At 35.4% G+C, this 19,943-nt stretch overlaps 1 protein-coding gene across 1 annotated transcript in view; it reads left to right on the top strand.

The window, feature by feature from the left end:
- The window catches only part of Ttn (titin), a 281,635-nt gene that overhangs the window by 162,336 nt on the left and 99,356 nt on the right, over positions 1 to 19,943 (top strand). The window contains exons 170-193 of the mRNA XM_013027532.1: positions 1,086 to 1,166; positions 2,027 to 2,101; positions 2,699 to 2,791; positions 3,177 to 3,239; positions 3,454 to 3,543; positions 5,194 to 5,244; positions 5,992 to 6,393; positions 6,561 to 6,839; positions 7,309 to 7,584; positions 7,720 to 7,859; positions 8,155 to 8,281; positions 8,376 to 8,639; positions 8,928 to 9,194; positions 9,336 to 9,599; positions 9,689 to 9,828; positions 9,996 to 10,122; positions 10,245 to 10,511; positions 10,615 to 10,881; positions 12,125 to 12,391; positions 12,483 to 12,622; positions 13,072 to 13,198; positions 14,025 to 14,167; positions 18,227 to 18,350; positions 18,840 to 19,106. Coding sequence (XP_012882986.1) covers positions 1,086 to 1,166; positions 2,027 to 2,101; positions 2,699 to 2,791; positions 3,177 to 3,239; positions 3,454 to 3,543; positions 5,194 to 5,244; positions 5,992 to 6,393; positions 6,561 to 6,839; positions 7,309 to 7,584; positions 7,720 to 7,859; positions 8,155 to 8,281; positions 8,376 to 8,639; positions 8,928 to 9,194; positions 9,336 to 9,599; positions 9,689 to 9,828; positions 9,996 to 10,122; positions 10,245 to 10,511; positions 10,615 to 10,881; positions 12,125 to 12,391; positions 12,483 to 12,622; positions 13,072 to 13,198; positions 14,025 to 14,167; positions 18,227 to 18,350; positions 18,840 to 19,106 — 4,341 coding nt within the window. The remainder of the gene's footprint in view (positions 1 to 1,085; positions 1,167 to 2,026; positions 2,102 to 2,698; positions 2,792 to 3,176; positions 3,240 to 3,453; positions 3,544 to 5,193; positions 5,245 to 5,991; positions 6,394 to 6,560; positions 6,840 to 7,308; positions 7,585 to 7,719; positions 7,860 to 8,154; positions 8,282 to 8,375; positions 8,640 to 8,927; positions 9,195 to 9,335; positions 9,600 to 9,688; positions 9,829 to 9,995; positions 10,123 to 10,244; positions 10,512 to 10,614; positions 10,882 to 12,124; positions 12,392 to 12,482; positions 12,623 to 13,071; positions 13,199 to 14,024; positions 14,168 to 18,226; positions 18,351 to 18,839; positions 19,107 to 19,943) is intronic.

The raw sequence follows: 19,943 nt of genomic DNA, 5'->3' as shown, positions 1-19,943 counted from the left end.
AGAGAGAAGGAAAGAGAGAAAGAAAGAAAGAAAGAAAGAAAGAAAGAAAGAAAGAAAGAAAGAAAGAAAGAAAGAAAGAAAGAAAGAAAGAAAGAAAAGGAAGGAAGGAAGGAAGGAAGGAAGGAAGGAAGGAAGGAAGGAAGGAAGGAAGGTGGGTTAAAAAATTAAGTTGCTAAGTCAGAAATTTTGTGGAAATGTCTAACATAGTCAGACTTCATGAGTGAACAAATTGTACACAGTATAAATAGACCAAATAAATGCTTTAAATTAGATTTTACTTGTCATCAGTAGAAGGTAAAATGGTTCAATAATCATTATATATTTTAGTTTCGTTTAGTTTTTATTTCCTATTTAAGTTCATTGAATCTATAATAGTAATAAGTGGTTGCCTATAAAAATACCATTGTTCCAGATGACTGATATTCACTACAAGGGAAAAAAATTTAGAAATCTTTGGGTCATTTTTCATTTAAGCAAGATTCTTGTAGTCATAAAAAAATGAGGTCTGAATACTAGCTTTGAGATGCTGTAGTTTTATAATTAGTATCATTTCAAAAAAAAGGTCTCAAGAAAGAATATTTCACTTCAGAGAGTGACATATAACTATTCCTCAACATCAAGGCTTAAAACCATATTCCTTAGCTTCCTCTTCACATCAATTAAGATAACTGAACTATAGCAATAATTCCTGGAAGTATCATTTAATGTATGCAATGATTAGGAACATACCAGTATAGAACTAGGCAGTAAGCAATCAAAGATTAGAGCAAAGATGCTAGGAAGATTCCAGGTAATTTGATGAAAAATGTATAATGTCAGTATAGAGCAATATCCTCTAGATTCATTAAATGATCTATTTTCCTGAAGTTAAGTTAATGTGATTGAATTTTATCACAAGATTATATAGGTGTTTGCAGAGGAAATAAATTGAAATTCATTGTTTGCTTTTAAATTCCATGAATATGTACACAACAGAATTGTTACTTGATACATTCTACTTGACCAATTTGGAGAGACATTTTGTCTTACTGAAATTTCATTTTTATGTGAATTCACTTCAAAATTTGAAATCATATTCTTTTAAGTGCCTGGACCTGAAAAGAAAGTTCGCAAATTACTTCCTGAACCTAAACCTCAGCCCAAGGAAGAAGTTGTTCTGAAAAGCGGTATAGTATTTTTCTACTGGGGGAATATCAGTTTCAAGTATCTAAAATTAAAACTTGAAAGCTCACAAAATATTTCTGTCTCTTGTTTTTAAGATTACCAATTTATCAAAATTTGCTTGCAATTTCATTAAAAATTATGGAGGCTATCATTTCTGCATATTTTTAAAAGGCAGAAATTTTGTGACCATTCATCAAATTTTGAAATGTTAGTGTTAATACACATAACTAAATTGATACTCTAGCACAGTGATCACAAGTGTCATTTTATAATCAAATTATGTAATGAAATACACTAAAACTATTAAATATTTCACACAAAACTATTTAATCCTAAACTTTGCATTCAGTTTTAAAGTGTCTCAGGATTACCATAACTAATAACATCTTTTTTAAAAACTGAACATCTCTTACTAAATATTAAAGAATTAGAAGCAAGATAGTCAAATGAACCAAGTTCTAACATTGTCTTCAAATAATATTACTGACCTCAAGACTACACATTTTACATATTCTCCCATTTAAGTAAATATTCTGCTTCTTTGAATAGCCTATAATGAATTAAAATATTGAATTATTAGAATTCATTGCTATTCAAATGGTTTGGAGCCACTTTTGCGATGTGATTCTCTCTAGTAGTTCCTAGAGATATATAAAGTGAATCTGCGTACTGTGAAATAACATAACAAATTTGATTTATTGTAGATGGGGTAGATCATAGCATTTTTAGTTTGAATACTAATTCCCCAAGGCATTAGCTTGCATGCTTTCTCATGCTTTGTATGTTACCTGCATTCATCAAACTTGTTCAACATCTTCATGTGTTTGTCTTGGTTTACATATAAACCTTTTTGTCTTTTAAGTTCTAAGAAAGAGACCTGAAGAAGAAGAACCTAAAGTAGAACCTAAAAAAGTAGAAAAAGTTAAAAAACCAGAAGGTAGGAATCTCAGTGACCACTTGTGCATTTATCTTTTAACAAAATGGACAGTTAGCAAAAGGTTTATCTTGTAAACATCAACATACCTTCATACCTCATCTGTATGTGGTGTGTGTTTTCCATTGTCTGCTTTCTGTTTAATTATTTTAAAAGTAGTTCTTAAATCAATTTATATCTTTCCTCCCAACTTTATTATATGTTCTAAATCTCTCAGAGGAAATGATGGAAATAAACAAAATGGTTGTAGAATAAGTTCAAGGGAGGGTAATGGAAAATGTTGCATAAAATTCATGGGCTTTAAATTGGGTTGGTTTTGAAGTATTGCTGATTCTCAGTGAGCGTACTTATTAAGAATTATTATAGAAGTAATTTAGAAAGAAACAGGGCATGGGGATATAGAACAAGTGGATAGAAAAATATAAGGAAAAATAAATTGAGACACATTCAAAAAGACAAATCAAGTCAGCTGAGAAAATATCAGATTTTTGTAAAAGTCTTCAGTAGAGCTTTTAAGTAAATTTTAAAATCATACTTAAATTAAGTTTATTTCTGTATGTTCAGATCTTAATACTAGAAAAATCTCTTATTATCTTAAAGTACCACCACCACCACCCAAAGCTGTTGAAGAGGTTGAAGCTCCTCCAGCCACTGTTCCACAAAGGGAAAAGAAAGTTCCTGAACCAACAAAAGGTATTTTCCTGGTACTAAAATACCATTATGCTGTCATCTAGATTTGAATATATGACCTTCATCTGGTTATCATATATATCTTAATTTACCATCTCATTTATTAATTTGTGACATCCATATTTTAAATAATTTGGAAAACTATATTTCCAGGCATGAACTGAATAACAATGTTAAATCCAATAAAATTATATTAATATACTTTTTGACATTTGTTTAAAATGAATAGGAAGTTTAGAATAAAAATGAATTTGAAAACTGCTTGTGTAAAAATTCTAAAATCTTCATGTAACGGTATGTGTCCTTAATTTTAGCTTTAATTTTGTGAGAGGAAAAAAAAACCTACAAAAATATTGTCCAAACCTACTCATTTCTTGAATTATTTTAGTGCCTGAAATTAAGCCAGCAATACCTCTTCCTGGACCTGAAGCAAAACCAAAGCCTGAAGCAGGTGAGTGAACTTGTCCACACAAATAATACCGAGTTAATAAGAAAAATTAATGAAAATCAGTATACATGGAATGAGTTCTGAGGTCTCAGTATGTTTCATTGTGTTATCTGAAAAACCAGTTCATTAAAGATTTCAAATTACAACAGAAAACCACCAAATGTAGTTTTAGAAAATGACAAGGGGATATATTAACACAATGGCTATCTTTCCACAGAAGTGAAGACCATGAAAGCCCCTGCTGTAGAGCCTGCGCCAACCCCCATTGCTGCCCCTGTGACAGTGCCAGTGGTTGGGAAGAAAGCAGGTATCTATCCTTGTTGCTAATTTGCTATGGTAGCTTCATAAAAGCATTCCCACTATATTAAAAACTCAAGCCCTCTTTTTATGTTGAACATGAACATAATTCCAACAGTGGGAATTTGTGATCAGTTCTGACATTTTCTTTATCTGATATGTCTTATCCATCTAATCTCTCACCCAGTGGGTGCATTTTGTGTTTTAATTGGATTGTGTGTTCCTAGAATACATCATTTCCTTCATATGCTTTTGGGATTAAGTAATGAAGATGTGTAGGATTGATGAAAACTTAGAGACAGACATTCTCTAACCACACTCATGTAAGAGTCCCCTAGAACTGTAAATCATATCCTTATTTCCTACAGGGATCATTCCACATTTTAAAACATGCCAACCATTATAATAATTAAAAGTTATATAAATGGATAATGTTGTTGACTTTACAACACCTATAGGTGTACCGTTTAAAATGTCTAAAATGGTAACTTTTAGCTAAAGAATATTTTATCTGGTCAAACAAAATGTTTAAATAGGGATACAGGTTGACCCATTGTAACAATGAGATGTACAAGACACTATGTTGAAAATGAACTTTACAATTTCATGGGGTGGGGGTGGGACAGGGTGGGAGAAGTTAGAAAGTTGGGAAGGAAGGGATGGAAGGGGAAAAACAAAGGAGGAGGCAAGAATTCTCATTACCCCTCTTACAGTATTTTTACAATTAAAAACGTATTTGAAAAAATAATATTTTACCTCAAAAGAAAAAGAAAAGAGATTGTACAATTCAGCTCTTTAATTGGTATAAGGATTTGGTTAATAATAGTTTTCTTAAATATAGTAGTAATAGTATAACCCTCTCAAGTCCAGTGCTTGTTATTTATGAGCTAGTTAGTAGTTTGTCACTTATGTGATAGTTTAGAAACTAAACTGATTTTCTTATGATCATTAATCATAATATTCATAAATGTATATCCTAATTATTTGGCTTGTGAGAAGCCACATACTCTCTTTAAATTTTTATTTAAAAGAATCTCCCAGTTTTTGAGTTTTGATTATGTTCAGTGACATGAGAAAATTCTGTTCTTTTGGCACTAGATTAATTTTTAATAGGCATGCTACTTTTTATGATTTTGGTATTTTTTCTTTTAAATGTTTTTAAAAGTGAACAAATCATTATTAAGCCAATTTCCATACATTTTCCCTGGATTTATTTTTCTACTCAAATACAAAAGGAAAGGCTTTTGGTACCATCTGACCCATTTCACTTTTTCCTACACTGATTCCTTATTGTCAAAAAAAACTTTTTTCTGTACTTTTCATAACATATACATGCCAAAAAAATCATGTAAAATATTTTGTAGCTAAATAAGGGCAAAACTCTGCCTCATAGATCAACATCAAGTCTTCCCTAAATACAAAGAGAATAAAAACAATGCCAAGACAATTTTTTAGTCTTAAGTGGTGATGGCAGTCTAGCTTGGTCACATCAATCAAGACTATGCCCTCTTGGCATAGAGTTCTCCATGCACAGAATGCGCCAGTGAAACCAACTTCCCCTTCACACCTTAGCAAAAAGCATGACTCAATCGCTCATGGCTTACTCTTAAGCTTGAAATAAACCTGAAGTTGAATAAATGCTGTCTTCCCTTTATTTCAGAAGCCAAAGCATCTAAGGAGGAAGCTGCTAAGCCAAAGGGTCCTATCAAAGGTATGATTCATTCCTTTCAGATCTGTATGGTAAACTTCCTCTTGTATATGACCAAACTCTGCATACAAGGGGAAAATATTTCCAACATTTATACAAATTTTGATTATTTGTAATTGATTTTGCTGAAACCAAAATGGCCTATAATATTTTTAATAACCCACTTCTAATATTCAAGCAGATATCATGTACATAACCAACTATATTTTGGCATAATGAACCTTCTGAGTTCTTAGCTTCATTTTCATATACATGATATTTATACCAGATATAATTATTAGAAATTTATATATATATATATATATATATACATATACATATATAGGTTTGGGGCTTGAACTTGGGCCTGGGAACTGTTCCTGATCTGTTTTTGCTGAAGGCTAGTACTCTACCACTTTGACTCACAGCACCACTTCTGGTTTTTTGTGGTTAATTAGAGATAAGAGTCCCACAGGAACTTTTCCTGCCTCAACTAGCTTTAAACCATGATCCTCAGATTTCTGCCTCTTGAGTAGCTAGGATACAGGTGTGAGCCCCCAGCACCTAACTGAATATTTGTATAGTTAATATTAAGATATGAACAAATAATTCATGAATTCCACATGCCGTCTAGTTTCCCTTTGACCATTCAATTGCCCAGCCTTTAATTTTCTGTTCTTGTCTTCTAATTATGGCTGAGATTACCCAGGAGGCAGCACTTTCTACTCCTATCAAATCACTAAATCAGATTTTCATTTTACTCTGAATTAGGTGTAGCCAAAAAGACTCCTTCACCAATCGAAGCTGAAAGGAAGAAGTTAAGGCCAGGAAGTGGTGGGGAAAAACCTCCTGATGAAGCCCCATTCACCTACCAGCTAAAGGCTGTGCCACTGAAATTTGTGAAGGAAATCAAAGACATTGTATTAACAGAGGCAGAGTCTGTTGGCTCCTCTGCAATCTTTGAGTGTTTAGTTTCCCCGTCCACTGCAATTACAACCTGGATGAAAGATGGCAGCAATATCCGTGAGAGCCCAAAGCACAGGTTCATCGCAGATGGTAAAGACAGAAAGCTGCATATCATTGATGTGCAACTCTCTGATGCTGGGGAGTACACCTGTGTTTTACGTCTGGGAAATAAAGAAAAGACCTCCACAGCGAAACTTATCGTAGAAGGTAAATTTTTCGTCTTCTGAACATTAATCCCTTCATGTAGAATAAACTCGGTAAAAAATAAGCTTCAGTTGCAACTCCTATTGAAGTTTTGGACAAAACCACTAAAACCAAGTTTTGTGTCATTGAAGTGTTGCATGTGCTGAAATATATACTGAACTTCTCCACAGAACTTCCTGTGCGTTTTGTAAAAACACTGGAGGAAGAAGTGACCGTGGTGAAAGGCCAGCCATTGTATCTGAGCTGTGAGTTAAACAAAGAGCGTGACGTGGTCTGGAGGAAAGATGGGAAGATCGTGGTGGAGAAAGCAGGCCGCATTGTGCCTGGTGTTATTGGCTTAATGCGAGCTCTGACCATCAACGATGCAGATGACACTGATGCTGGAACATACACCGTGACTGTGGAAAACGCCAACAACCTGGAATGTTCGTCTTGTGTCAAAGTTGTTGGTTAGTATTTGGAGGGCTGAAAAGGGAAAGTTGCTTGAGCACAAGAGTTCAATACCAGTTGTAAGGCCCTGTCTCAAAAACAAATCAAAACCAAAACAAAACAAAAAAGTAGCAGGTTCATATTTTGCAAAGAATTTTCTCTCCTCTTTTATCATACTACAAAATGAAAAAAAAAGAACTTTTTCCTCAGTATCTGAATGTCAGAAATGTTAAGAAATACCATTTATCCCGGTTTATATGTCCCGGTTTATAAATTATTTTCTATTGTAAAATTTCACTAACATTGTTTATATAACTAATTCAGATCATGCTCCTTTTTAAAATTTTTCAATGTTAGGCCACTTTTTAATTCCTATTTGTATAAAGGGCTTTCACTTCAACACATCAGTTTATGAGTACAATGCATCTTGGTCAAAGCTATTCTATCTCTCCTAACCTCTTTTTTCTTCTTGCCTTGCTCTTTATATAGAAATCATTAGAGAATGGCTAGTAAAACCTATTCGAGATCAACATGTAAAGCCCAAGGGTACAGCTGTCTTTACCTGTGACATTGCAAAGGACACACCAAATGTAAAGTGGTTCAAAGGATATGATGAAATTCCCTTGGAACCAAATGATAAGACTGAGATATTGAAAGAAGGAAATCACCTGATTCTCAAAGTTAAGAATGCCATGCCTGAAGATATTGATGAATATGCTGTGGAAATTGAAGGAAAAAGATATCCTGCAAAACTGACACTTGGAGGTATAAAAACCTTATCTTTTATCCTGGCATAGATTTTAAGCATTTGCTTAAGGCAAAATAGCACATCAAAACCATGAAAGCAAGCCTTTGCTAGATTGTTTTAAAGCATTGTTACTTCATCTCTGACCAATGCAGAGCGTGAAGTTGAACTGCTTAAGCCAATAGAAGATGTCACCATTTATGAGAAAGAAAGTGCCAGCTTTGATGCGGAGATCTCAGAGGCAGACATCCCTGGACAATGGAAGCTGAAAGGAGAGCTTCTAAGGCCTTCACCTGTAAGTAATTCCCAACTTCAAATTCTTATTCATACAAATTAACTGCATTCTATATACAGGTTTGATACTTAGATTTGTATTCATAATGGAGTTACTATGGATTTGTAAAGTCTCTAAGAAAGTAACTCATTATTTGTAGGCAATGTAGACACATTTTGTAAAAATTTTATGGCAGTAGGCATTTTGCTTACATTTGTTAGTAGTACTTTTTACAACTCTATGGCAATCTAAACCTAAAACATTTCTCCTCTAAGGAATGCATTTTATGCAAATGTGTTTTTAATTTTCTTTTCAGACTTGTGAGATCAAAGCAGAAGGTGGGAAACGCTTCTTAACTTTACACAAAGTCAAACTAGACCAAGCTGGTGAAGTCCTCTACCAGGCACTGAATGCAGTTACAACCGCCATTCTGACAGTCAAAGGTATAGGACTTTTTGGACCTATGTAGTGAATTCAACCTTATTCCCACCCCATGCATTCCGATAACTCATGCATTCTAAATGTTTGACTTTCCAGAAATCGAACTTGACTTTGCCGTGCCCCTGAAGGATGTTACTGTTCCAGAAAAGCGACAAGCTCGATTCGAATGTGTCCTTACCCGAGAGGCAAACGTTATCTGGTCTAAAGGACCAGATATAATCAAGGCATCTGACAAATTTGATATCATTTCTGATGGAAAGAAACACATGCTTGTTATCAATGATTCTCAGTTTGATGATGAAGGAGTGTATACTGCTGAGGTGGAGGGCAAGAAGACATCTGCACAGTTATTTGTGACAGGTAAGAGTGAATGAGACCTGTGACATTCCTTATGTACATACATAGGTTAATTTAAAGACAAGATACCATTTCTAAAAGCTGTAAGTAACAATCAGTACCACTACTTTCTTCCACAATGTTACCAAAAAGAAAAAAGATACCTTTTTTAATAGAGGATAACTCTATTTGAAAAGAATATAATAGATGCCATGTGAAGTGGATTCCAACAGCCCATGTAGATTAGTGTGATCTCTCTCTGTATGTAGATAAGTTCTGTTTCTGAGCATATCATCTATGCTTGCATTGCAGGTATAAGATTGAAATTCATCTCACCTCTTGAAGATCAGACAGTGAAAGAAGGTGAAACAGCAACTTTTGTTTGTGAACTATCTCATGAAAAAATGCATGTTGTCTGGTTCAAAAATGATGTCAAGCTCCACACAAGCAGAACAGTACACACGTCTTCTGAGGGCAAGACTCATAAATTGGAAATCAGAGAGGTGACATTGGATGATATATCGCAGATCAAAGCACAAGTCAAGAACCTGAGCTCCACGGCCAATCTGAAGGTCTTAGGTAACTAGAGCCAACTATAACTAGTCAAGACAGTTTCTAGATGGTGGGATCAAATAGTAATTAAGTATTTTAACCTCGGTATTCTTTAATAGACTTTAGTTTTCCACATTCTTCTGATGATGTGTTGAATGTTGTTGACAGAGGCCGAGCCCTACTTCACTGTGAAATTACATGACAAGACAGGAGTTGAGAAGGATGAGATCATTCTGAAGTGTGAAGTCAGCAAAGATGTGCCAGTGAAGTGGTTCAAAGATGGTGAGGAGCTTGTACCTTCACCTAAACATTCCATCAAGACAGATGGCCTGCGCCGCATCTTGAAGATCAAGAAGGCGGAACTTAAAGATAAAGGCGACTATGTGTGTGATTGTGGCACAGACACAACCAAAGCAAATCTTACTGTGGAGGGTAAGTTGCTCCCAAACCAAGTATTGGCCAGTTCTGAACCTGCAAGTCACCTGTTCAGTCACACTAACCAGACCTTTATATACTTCCAGCTCGACTAATAAAAGTGGAAAAGCCTCTGTATGGAGTCGAATTGTTTGTGGGTGAAACAGCTCGCTTTGAAATTGAACTTTCAGAACCAGATGTTCATGGACAATGGAAGCTAAAAGGAGAGCCTTTGACTGCTTCCCCTGTAAGTCCAGATTATGAGATCAGATGGGGTAGGGAGTTGCTTGGTTGGTTATGCGCCCCCCCCAAAAAAAAAGAAGAAGAAAAGAAAAAATCTCTTAGTGACTTTCAGGAAGACCCCACTGGTATAAATAATGTTCTTCCTTTTCTTCTAATCCTCATTTTAATTAGGACTGTGAAATCATTGAAGATGGGAAGAAGCATGTCCTGGTTCTTTATAATTGTCAGCTGGATATGACTGGAGAGGTTTCTTTCCAGGCTGCTAATGCTAAATCTGCAGCCAATCTGAAAGTGAAAGGTATGCTCTACCTGTTAGGGACCTTTTCCTATTTTCTTTGCAAGACTTTCTTCTGAGACCCTGAGCTGGTCAGGGGTCATGAATAGAAGTGTGTTCTAACCTGATCCATGGTCATCTTTCAGAATTGCCACTCATCTTCATCACGCCTCTCAGTGATGTCAAAGTCTTTGAGAAAGATGAGGCTAAATTTGAGTGTGAGGTATCCAGGGAGCCAAAAACATTTCGTTGGCTGAAAGGAACCCAGGAAATCACTGGCGATGACAGATTTGAGCTTATCAAGGATGGCACTAGGCATTCAATGGTGATCAAGTCAGCTGCCTTTGAAGATGAAGCCAAATATATATTCGAAGCTGAAGACAAACACACCAGTGGCAAACTGATCATTGAAGGTAAATTTTTTTTTCAAACAAGCCACCATTAATTTCTGCCTTTAGTTTCATATTTCTTTGATAAAGTGGTTGGATTAACAAGGTAATTTTTCTTCCTTGATAGGAATCCGGCTCAAATTCCTTACTCCTCTCAAAGATGTAACAGCCAAAGAGAGGGAAAGTGCTGTGTTTACTGTGGAATTGTCCCATGACAACATCCCTGTTAGCTGGTTCAAGAATGACCAGCGCTTACATACCAGCAAGCGGGTATCCATGCATGACGAAGGGAAAACACATTCAATCACATTCAAAGATCTGTCTATTGATGACACATCCCAGATTAAAGTAGAAGCTATGGGGATAAGTTCAGAAGCTAAACTCACCGTGCTCGGTAGGTAATTTTTTGTTTATTTTTGTTGTTATTATAAAGGTGATATATAGAAGGGTTACAGTTATATAAATCAGGTAGAGTACATTTCTTTTTGGACAATGTCACCCCTTCCCTCTTTAGTAGGTGCTTTTTTAAATTTAATTTTATTGCATTAAATTCGATAGAAATTTGTGGGGCATCTATGATATGAAATAGTCTAGCTGGTTCTATCATATGTTATCAGCCTTATTTCTAAAACATTTTTCCTAAAAATATGAAGATATTAAGGTAGTTACGATATCTCTTTTGCCCACAAAATATCCAGTTAAAGTGAGAATTAAAATTTGTTACTAAGCATCAGTAGCTCATATTTATAATCTTAGCTACTGAAGGGGCTGAGATCTGAGGATCATAGTTCAAAGGCCAGCCCAGGCAGGAAGGCTATGAGACTCTTATCTTCAATAAACTACCAAAAACCCAGAAATCATTCTGTAGCTCAAAGTGGTAGAGCACTACTCTGATTTCAAGACCTAGGACTGGCACTAAATAAATAAGTAAACAAACAAACTTGTAACTATTCTAACTAAGCTAGTGGTACATGCCCACAATCCTACTCACTCAGAAAGCTGAAAATCTGAGACTCAAGGTTCAAAGCTAGCCTGGACAGAAAGTTTGTGAGACTTGACCTCCAATTTACCAGCAAAAAGCTGGATGTGGAGGTATGGTAGAGTACCAGCATGAGTGAAAAATCCACGCTAGAGTGTGTCCCAAGTTCAGACCCAGTACATCCTCCACACATTCATGCAAAATAATAATAACTAATGATCCCTGTTATGATTAAAAAATATGTCCTTTTATAAAAATTATTTCAGAAAAATGTTTTTCAAGCTTCTGATAAGAACATATAAAAGAATTTACCTTTATTAAGCATATGTCAAGAAAATTAAATATGAATTCTACTAATATAATGACACTATTAAATGAAATTACTTGATAAAGGAAAATATCTTAAAGCTTAATAAAATGTATGCAGAAATTAGAAAATTGGAAAAATAATGAAAAAACATAGGCAAAGGCTAATTTGTTTAGCGTCTGACAAGTTCTGTTTCTATTGTTTAGAGATTTTGTTTTAAGCATGTTGAATGAGGGAGAGTTGGTGCAATTGTTTAATAGATTTGGAATCTGTGAGCTCTCTTAAACTTCATGAGAGCTGTCAGTTCCCTGAGTGGGGAGTAAAGTTTCTTCACTTATGCTTGACTTGCAGAGGGAGATCCTTACTTCACAGGAAAGCTTCAAGATTACACAGGCGTAGAGAAGGATGAAGTGATTCTTCAATGTGAAATTAGCAAAGCAGACGCACCAGTGAAGTGGTTTAAGGATGGGAAGGAAATAAAGCCATCGAAAAATGTGGTAATTAAGGCAGATGGCAAGAAGCGCATGCTGATCCTAAAGAAAGCCTTGAAATCAGACATAGGACAGTATACCTGTGACTGTGGAACTGATCAGACCTCTGGAAAACTTGACATTGAGGGTAAGGAAATTTCCATGACTTCTACACTTGAAGCTGCTGGGGTTATTTCTGCCACAGGCTCATTGCACATGCTGACCCTTCACTTTTCCAGATCGGGAAATTAAACTGGTACGACCCCTGTACAGTGTGGAGGTGATGGAGACAGAGACGGCCCGCTTTGAAACTGAAATCTCGGACGAAGATATCCATGCCAACTGGAAACTCAAGGGAGAGGCACTGCTCCAAACACCTGTAAGGCTATTTCTGAACTTGTCAACATCAAGAGGAGCAGTGTGAAATTAAAAAAAAAAAAAAGGACAGGAGAAAAGTCAGAGTGCATGCAGGGCATTTAAAACATGGTCTCGAGTTCTCTACTGGATCAAAAACCAAAGATAGATACTCAGGTCTACCAATGAGCTGGGACAGTCATTTATGAATCACTTCTGATCCAGAAGAGTATAAGTTAATGTGTATTCTGTAGGCCCAGAATTATGTAGGTTAAAAAATGTAGCTTTCCTGAGAGCACTTGTAATCCTATCTCTCCCATGTGTGCACTCACACACACATACACACACACACACACACACACACACACACACCTATTTATTTGTAACATTACTTTGGTTAAAGTATTTTATCCCTAGGGTGGGAAAAATCAAAGAGAAAATTACTACGAAAGCTTTTCATTTTTTATGATACAGGATTGTGAAATTAAAGAAGAAGGCAAAATACACGTCCTTATTTTGCACAACTGCCGCCTGGACCAGACAGGTGGCGTGGACTTCCAAGCAGCCAATGTTAAATCCAGTGCCCATCTCCGGGTTAAGCGTAAGTATTATGTATTTTTGTTGGAAATTCAGTATGCCCTTGAGTATATGAAGAATAGTATTTGAAAAGTGTAGATGGTATTTGAAGGGTGCATGGTATTCATTGGACTTATTTAAGTAACTAGAAAACATTTAAGTACAAAAACTGGCATTTTTCTTGTTTAGCAATGAAATTAACATGCAGTGCTAAAGTCTTAATTTTTTTTGTTGACCCTAGCATTCAAAAACAAAAGAAAATTTAGCAAGTCAGGTTTCTTTTCCTTGTAATTCCTTTCATTCAAAGCAGACAAACATGCAGTAAGGTTTTAGCTGAAGACTCCTGAGGGCCATATCTTTCCAGGGGCTGTAAAACCATAGAGAAAAACCTTTGCTGTGTGGGCATTTTAGACTCAAGAAAGGAGGCTGGGAGTGCTAGGCTCACATTTTTGGAAGGTGTAAAGTGGCAATGGATAGAGACAGGCTATGTGACTGAGGGCCCCAGGTCCTCTCCCAATCAGAGTCTTAGTTATTTTGGAAGTCACATACCTTATGTAGCCAGAGGAACTTGATGCCTGGCAGGAAGACAGATGCAACACAGATTTCTTGCTGACCTTGTACATCCCAAAGAAAGGACTCCTACTAATACCGGCTCTCCAGCTACCAGCTCTCCCCTTATTCAGTACCACCTCGGGCCTCGGGGCCACGTTCACCTGGGGGTTAAAACAGAGGCCAGTCTGTGGCTCCTTCCTTCTTGAAGAAAGCAACCATGAAGATCAAAAACTAGGCCTACTTACTCTTTTGGAATTACAGCATGAGTAACACAAAGCTTTATCTTTCCTCCCGTAAAGCGCGGGTAATTGGTCTTCTGAGGCCTCTGAAGGATGTCACGGTGACTGCGGGCGAAACAGCCACCTTTGATTGTGAGCTCTCTTATGAGGATATCCCAGTGGAATGGTATCTCAAAGGAAAGAAATTGGAGCCCAGCGATAAGGTAAAATGCAGGCAATACTGGCCTTTTCTAACCCTTTCTTTTTCCCTTGAGCTCTTCTATCTTTGTTTGCTTTTTTTCTTTGTTCTTTGAACTTCCAAATGTCTCCAACACTACCTTGGCCTTTTTCCTCTGTCTAGTTTGATTTCTGCTGAAACTATAAAACAGATTTTTGGGGTGGGGAGGATTCATGTTAGGTTTGATGGTATCTTTACAGAAATAGAATAAAAAGTTGACTAGCAATGATAGCTTGTTAGAGTAACTTGAAGAATCAAAGAAGTCTTTCCAACTGGAAGATCTTCAATAGCAGTGTACATGAAGTTTTAAGACTAATTCTCTCCATGCTATCTAGTGTTCAGCATATAAGGGGATTAAGAGGAGAGGACTGAAATTCCATGTCAGGCAGTTATCAAGTAGTTGAGATAACTTCTGGGCAGATTTGCACCTCAGGCATTTTTCCAAAGCTATTTTTAATATTCAAGTGCTTTGGTCTGTGTGAATTCTGGAATGCAAGTAGACTATTTAAAGTGCAGCTGGTGGTACTGACAAGAAAGAAGGGTTCTGTGATCATCCACATATATGAACAAGTAACCTTTAGGAATTTTGAATAAATAACCAATTCTTGCTATAAGCTTTTACTAATTTTTTCTAGGCCCAGTATTTTACCCATAAGTCAAAGCAAAAGTGGTTATACAGATAAGCCCCAAGTAAACTTTGCCTAATTGACCTATGTATTTTATCTCCTCATCAAATTAGTGTATATATTTATATATGCTGGCTAATTCATCTTTAATTTTGAGTCCTTAAAATTAATGTCCAGTATAGGTTGGGATAAAAAGTATAGAACAGTCCATCTTCTACCTTCATTCTAAAATCACAAATAATATCAAGTATATATTGAAGCTCTAATACAAATCAAACTTTAAAAAATAAATATATATAATTTAAAGAAGATTTTGTTTAACATAAAGCCACAAAATATACTAAAGTATTTGAAGACAATGCCTTTGAAAAATTGCTCAAAAGTAAAATTTAAAAATCAACTAATATTCTATTGAAGTAACTAAATGGTCATACAAACCATAAGGACCAATGGTTTTCTTTTTTTACCAACTATGAAAAGCACCAGTATAATCCAGTTGTAGAATGAAAATTAATTTACACATTAGAAAACTTTCCTTTCAGCAAAGTCTCTATAAATACTGACCTGGGTGATTGGGTTATCTCCACTTTAAGCTTGCTGATTTAAAAATGTACATTGTTTTCTATTAAATGTGAATTAATTCATGTCCGGAAGCAAAGAATCAGTAGATTTCCCATAATTCTTTCTTGACCTTTAAATTTCTAATACTGCTTAATGATAAATTCTATTATTGTTGTGTCAATAAATACCTTTTGATAAGATTAAAGCTTTTCATTAAAAAGTCAGTCTCCAAAACAAAAGGGAAAGAAGAAAAAAAGAAAGAATATGTCTATTTTAATCTTAATGTAAAAACTATGCTATTTTAAATTAAAAGCGTGTTTCTAAAAATCTTATTCACATTTTTTTCATGGTCCCTTCTCCAATGTCTTAATATCACTAAAATTGTTTCCTAAAATTAGAAAAGATCAGTTTACAATAATTCTAGACACTTCTTTCTGTCTCTCGGCATAGGAATTTTAATCCTTTACTACAGCCACTCCAAAATACTTCTATTCACATGCCTTCATGTTACTTATATATCTCTTTCCAAAGCAGTACATTAATAGATAAGATATATTTATGCATGGATTAGAAATGGAAAGACTTTTTAGAAATAGTCATGAGCGGGTGGGGGGGGGAGCGGAGGAAATGAGAAGGAATGGTAAGGGGAAACAAAGGAGGAGGCAGCAATGCTTGATAAGAAATGTACTCATTACCTTGCCCATGTAATTGTAACCCCTCTCTATGGTATTTTCATAATAAAAAAAGAAATAGTCATGAGTTATATTCAGTTCTAACTTTGATGTTCTCAATTATGAAAGTAATTATAGGAATAACATGTCCTGCACTTCATTAAGGAAAATACTTTTCAGTGAAACTATATTCTTAATTATTTCCTTTATTAAAAATATAACAAGTAGGAGGAAAAAACTTTTACATAATTCTTAACTCTAGGTGAACTCTTAAGCAAGGCAAAACCAATCTTGATGACAGGGTACCCAATTTTAGGCATTCTAGAAGGTAGGTCTGGATGTAAGACCATTACCCTTGTCTTTACTACCAGGATGGCCCTATCTGAGCCCCACTACTTTTTTTTCTTTTTTCTTAATTAAAAAAAAGGATGTAAAGGTGATAAACAGGGGAGTTACAGTTACGAAAGTAAGGTAATGAGTGCATTACTTTTTAAACACTGTGAACCTCCTCCCTCGTTTTCTCGCATTTACCACTCCCTACTCTCCTCCTGCCCAAGTTGTAAAGTTCATTTCCTGCACAATGACTAGTGAGTATCATTGTTGTATTAGTTAATCCTTTGTCCTGCAGTTTCTGTGATTCCCTTTCCCTTCTACAGATCAGATGAGCTTATTTCCAAGACAAAGTGTACAGAAAACTAAAAGAAAGAAAAAAGTAGAAATAACCACATACAGGATCTAAAAAGAACCTCTGGTTTCCAGGTTTTAGAATTTATTTTGATATGCTTCTTTATTTATGGTCCTATGCAGCGATTGGGCTATTGTGCTCCCCTGCTAAGAATATCATAGACATATTTGACTTTTCAGTACTGAGGCTCAAACACAGGAAAAGAGGACAGGAGTCAACATCTTCATTTGTAGTTTCAAAAAAAGATTAAGAAATCATACAATTATTTTCATCACAGGTCTAATTGGTTTGCAAAACAAATTTAATTGCTAAAATAAACAGGATAAATTCTAGCTCAGTGTGGCATGGAAAATACCTTGCAATTAAAAAGAGAGAGGGAAAGAAAGAAAATCAGCTTTCAGGTGACTGTATCCAAACATTCTTTCTTTCTCTTTTAGCTTTTTTAGGTTCCTTTTCATATGTAAACTGAATAACAGAATGTAAGGAAATAAAAATATGTAGATTTAAAACAATATAAATACATGTGCCAATCCTAGGGCTTGAACTCTGGGCCTGGGCCCTGTCTCTGAGCTTTTTTACTCAAGGCTATCATATGACCACTTGAGCCACAGCTCCATTTCCTGCTTTTTTAGTAGTTAATTGGAAATAAAATTTCATGACTTTTGCTACCTGGGCTGACTTGGAACCACAGTCCTCAGACTGTCTCCTCCTGAGTAGCTGGAATTACAGGTGTCAGCCACCAGTACCCAGGCATAAGTACATAGATTTTAATAAGATCATACATACAAATAGAAATTGGCCTAGGCAAGTTCAACATAAAAAGTCACCTAGTAGTTATGTAAAAGTAACTCTGATTAAGAGAGATGGGTGACAATGTTGTCAGACAAATTAAAAAACAAAAAGTAACTATGAGAGCCTGGAATTTTCTTAAGGGATTTGAAACACTTCGTTAAAATCACATACACACACACACACACACACAAACCCTGGGAATAGTGGTTCATACCTACACACACACACACACACATACACCTGGGAATAGTGGTTCATACCTAGCTCTCCATGACAGAAATCAGGAAGATTGCAATTTGAGGCCTATCATGGACAATAAAAAGCTAGTCCTATCATCCCAACTATGCAGGAAGCATAAAGAGAAGGGCCATGTCTAGGCTAGCTCAGGCATAAATGTGAACCGTTTTGAAAAATAGCTAAAGCAAAAACTGAGCTAGGAACAGGGCTCAAGCAGTATAACACCTACCTAGCAAACATAGGGACCTGAGTTCATATTGCTAAACATATGTATATATTGCCAAATATATAAAATATAAAATAAATATATGTTATACATATGATTATAATAAATATATGTTATACATATGATTATAAAACAAGTTGGATGGCTCTATTTAATGCTATTATCTAAATCAATTAAATTAGCCTATATATGGGAATCATACTTTTATATATTCTTAAATTGCACTTTTCTAAATAAACAAAACTAGGTGGTCACACGTTCAGAAGGAAGAGTCCATACACTAACCCTGAGGGATGTGAAATTAGAAGATGCTGGTGAAGTCCAACTAACAGCAAAGGACTTCAAAACTCAAGCCAATCTCTTTGTGAAAGGTAACTATAAGGCTTATTTAAAGACATATATATATAATGCACACCTTCAGAAATAATGCCCACTCTCAATTATCTTTTTTTATATTTAGTTTCATAGATAACGAAAATCAACCAAATAGCAAAACAATATCTGGTTTTATTTTGAGGCCTAACAAAATATTTTATAAATTATTATTTTTTTAAAAATTCATCTCTATTTTCTTGTGTATTTGACTAATTTAAAAAACAGCTAGGAGAAGAATTATGAATCCTCACCTTATTAACCATGAGTTGTCAATGATTTCTTTGGTGTTTCACAATTCTTAAAAATGATTTTCCTCTGTATGTTCAAGTAATGATAAAACATCATTATTAGAGGAAAATACCTGAGTCAAACCTAACTTTACAAATGAATAACCCCTGGAGATGCCAAAAAGAGGTTGAGAAAGTGCCAGAACTCTGGAGAAAAGCGAAAGGAAATTCCATGGCTAATGAGTATGATTCTTTCAGAACCCCCCGTTGAATTCACTAAGCCTCTTGAGGACCAGACGGTCGAAGAGGAAGCCACTGCAGTTCTGGAGTGTGAAGTGTCGAGAGAAAATGCAAAGGTGAAATGGTTCAAAAATGGGACAGAAATCCTCAAAAGCAAGAAGTACGAAATTGTCGCTGATGGCAGGGTCAGAAAACTTATCATACATGGCTGTACCCCAGAGGATATCAGAACATACACTTGCGATGCTAAAGATTTTAAGACTTCCTGTAACCTGAATGTTGTGCGTAAGTATTCTTACACAGGACTTGTCATTTTCAACTCTTTATAACAAACAAGCGAAAATACTTTTTGCATGTCTCTCTTGTCCCAGCTGCATTTCTTGACAATTCACAGCATCAATACTGACCTAACCTGATCCTTTATGTGTTTTACAAAATCATTTGTATGTCTTTTACAAAAACATCTGTATCGATCACTTTTGGCTCTGCTTCTTTTCTTGGAGTAGTGAGCAGAGGTGCTCTCTGTCTACATGGGCTAAGCCTACTGAATGAAAATCCTTTACATGAATGATAACAAGAATAAGAAAAGTTAAGGAACCCTGTTTTTATGTGAAAATAATTTCATTTGTAAACAAAATAAATTTTCAGACCTAAGGAACAAGTAGAAAGTGAGCGTGAAATTCATTTGAATAGGAGCATACTTGAGATCAACCATCATAGGATGATAAAGCCCATTACAAAATTCAATTTCTGAGAATAAGAAGGCTTGAAAAGTTGAAGCAAGGTTTGGATTCTTTGAGTCCTAGATAATTTCCATGAAGAAAGAGCTCTAATGGTTTTTAGCATTACTTTTTCCTCTGGTGAAAAATAATGTCTTTGTTCATAATGCAGCATGTTAACTCATTTGTTTCATTCATTCATCTGTTCAGTGAGGACATTTTTCAGTGTGTACTTTTGTGCAATATTTGTTTGGTGTAGTTGCTTTTCATCTGTCAACAGCTAAAACCTAATGGCCCTGACTGTGCTTCATTCCTCTTGTACTGTGCTATTTCTTCCATTTGTGGTTACTGTTATTTAGCTTAAGTCAGAGTAGCATCTTGGGTCACCTTCTTCCTTTGTCAT

The sequence above is a fragment of the Dipodomys ordii genome, unplaced genomic scaffold (genome assembly GCF_000151885.1).
Source record: "Dipodomys ordii isolate 6190 unplaced genomic scaffold, Dord_2.0 Scaffold5, whole genome shotgun sequence".
Lineage (NCBI taxonomy): Eukaryota > Metazoa > Chordata > Mammalia > Rodentia > Heteromyidae > Dipodomys > Dipodomys ordii.
Note: the sequence above shows the minus strand (reverse complement) of the source record. Positions and strands in the feature narration are given on the sequence as shown.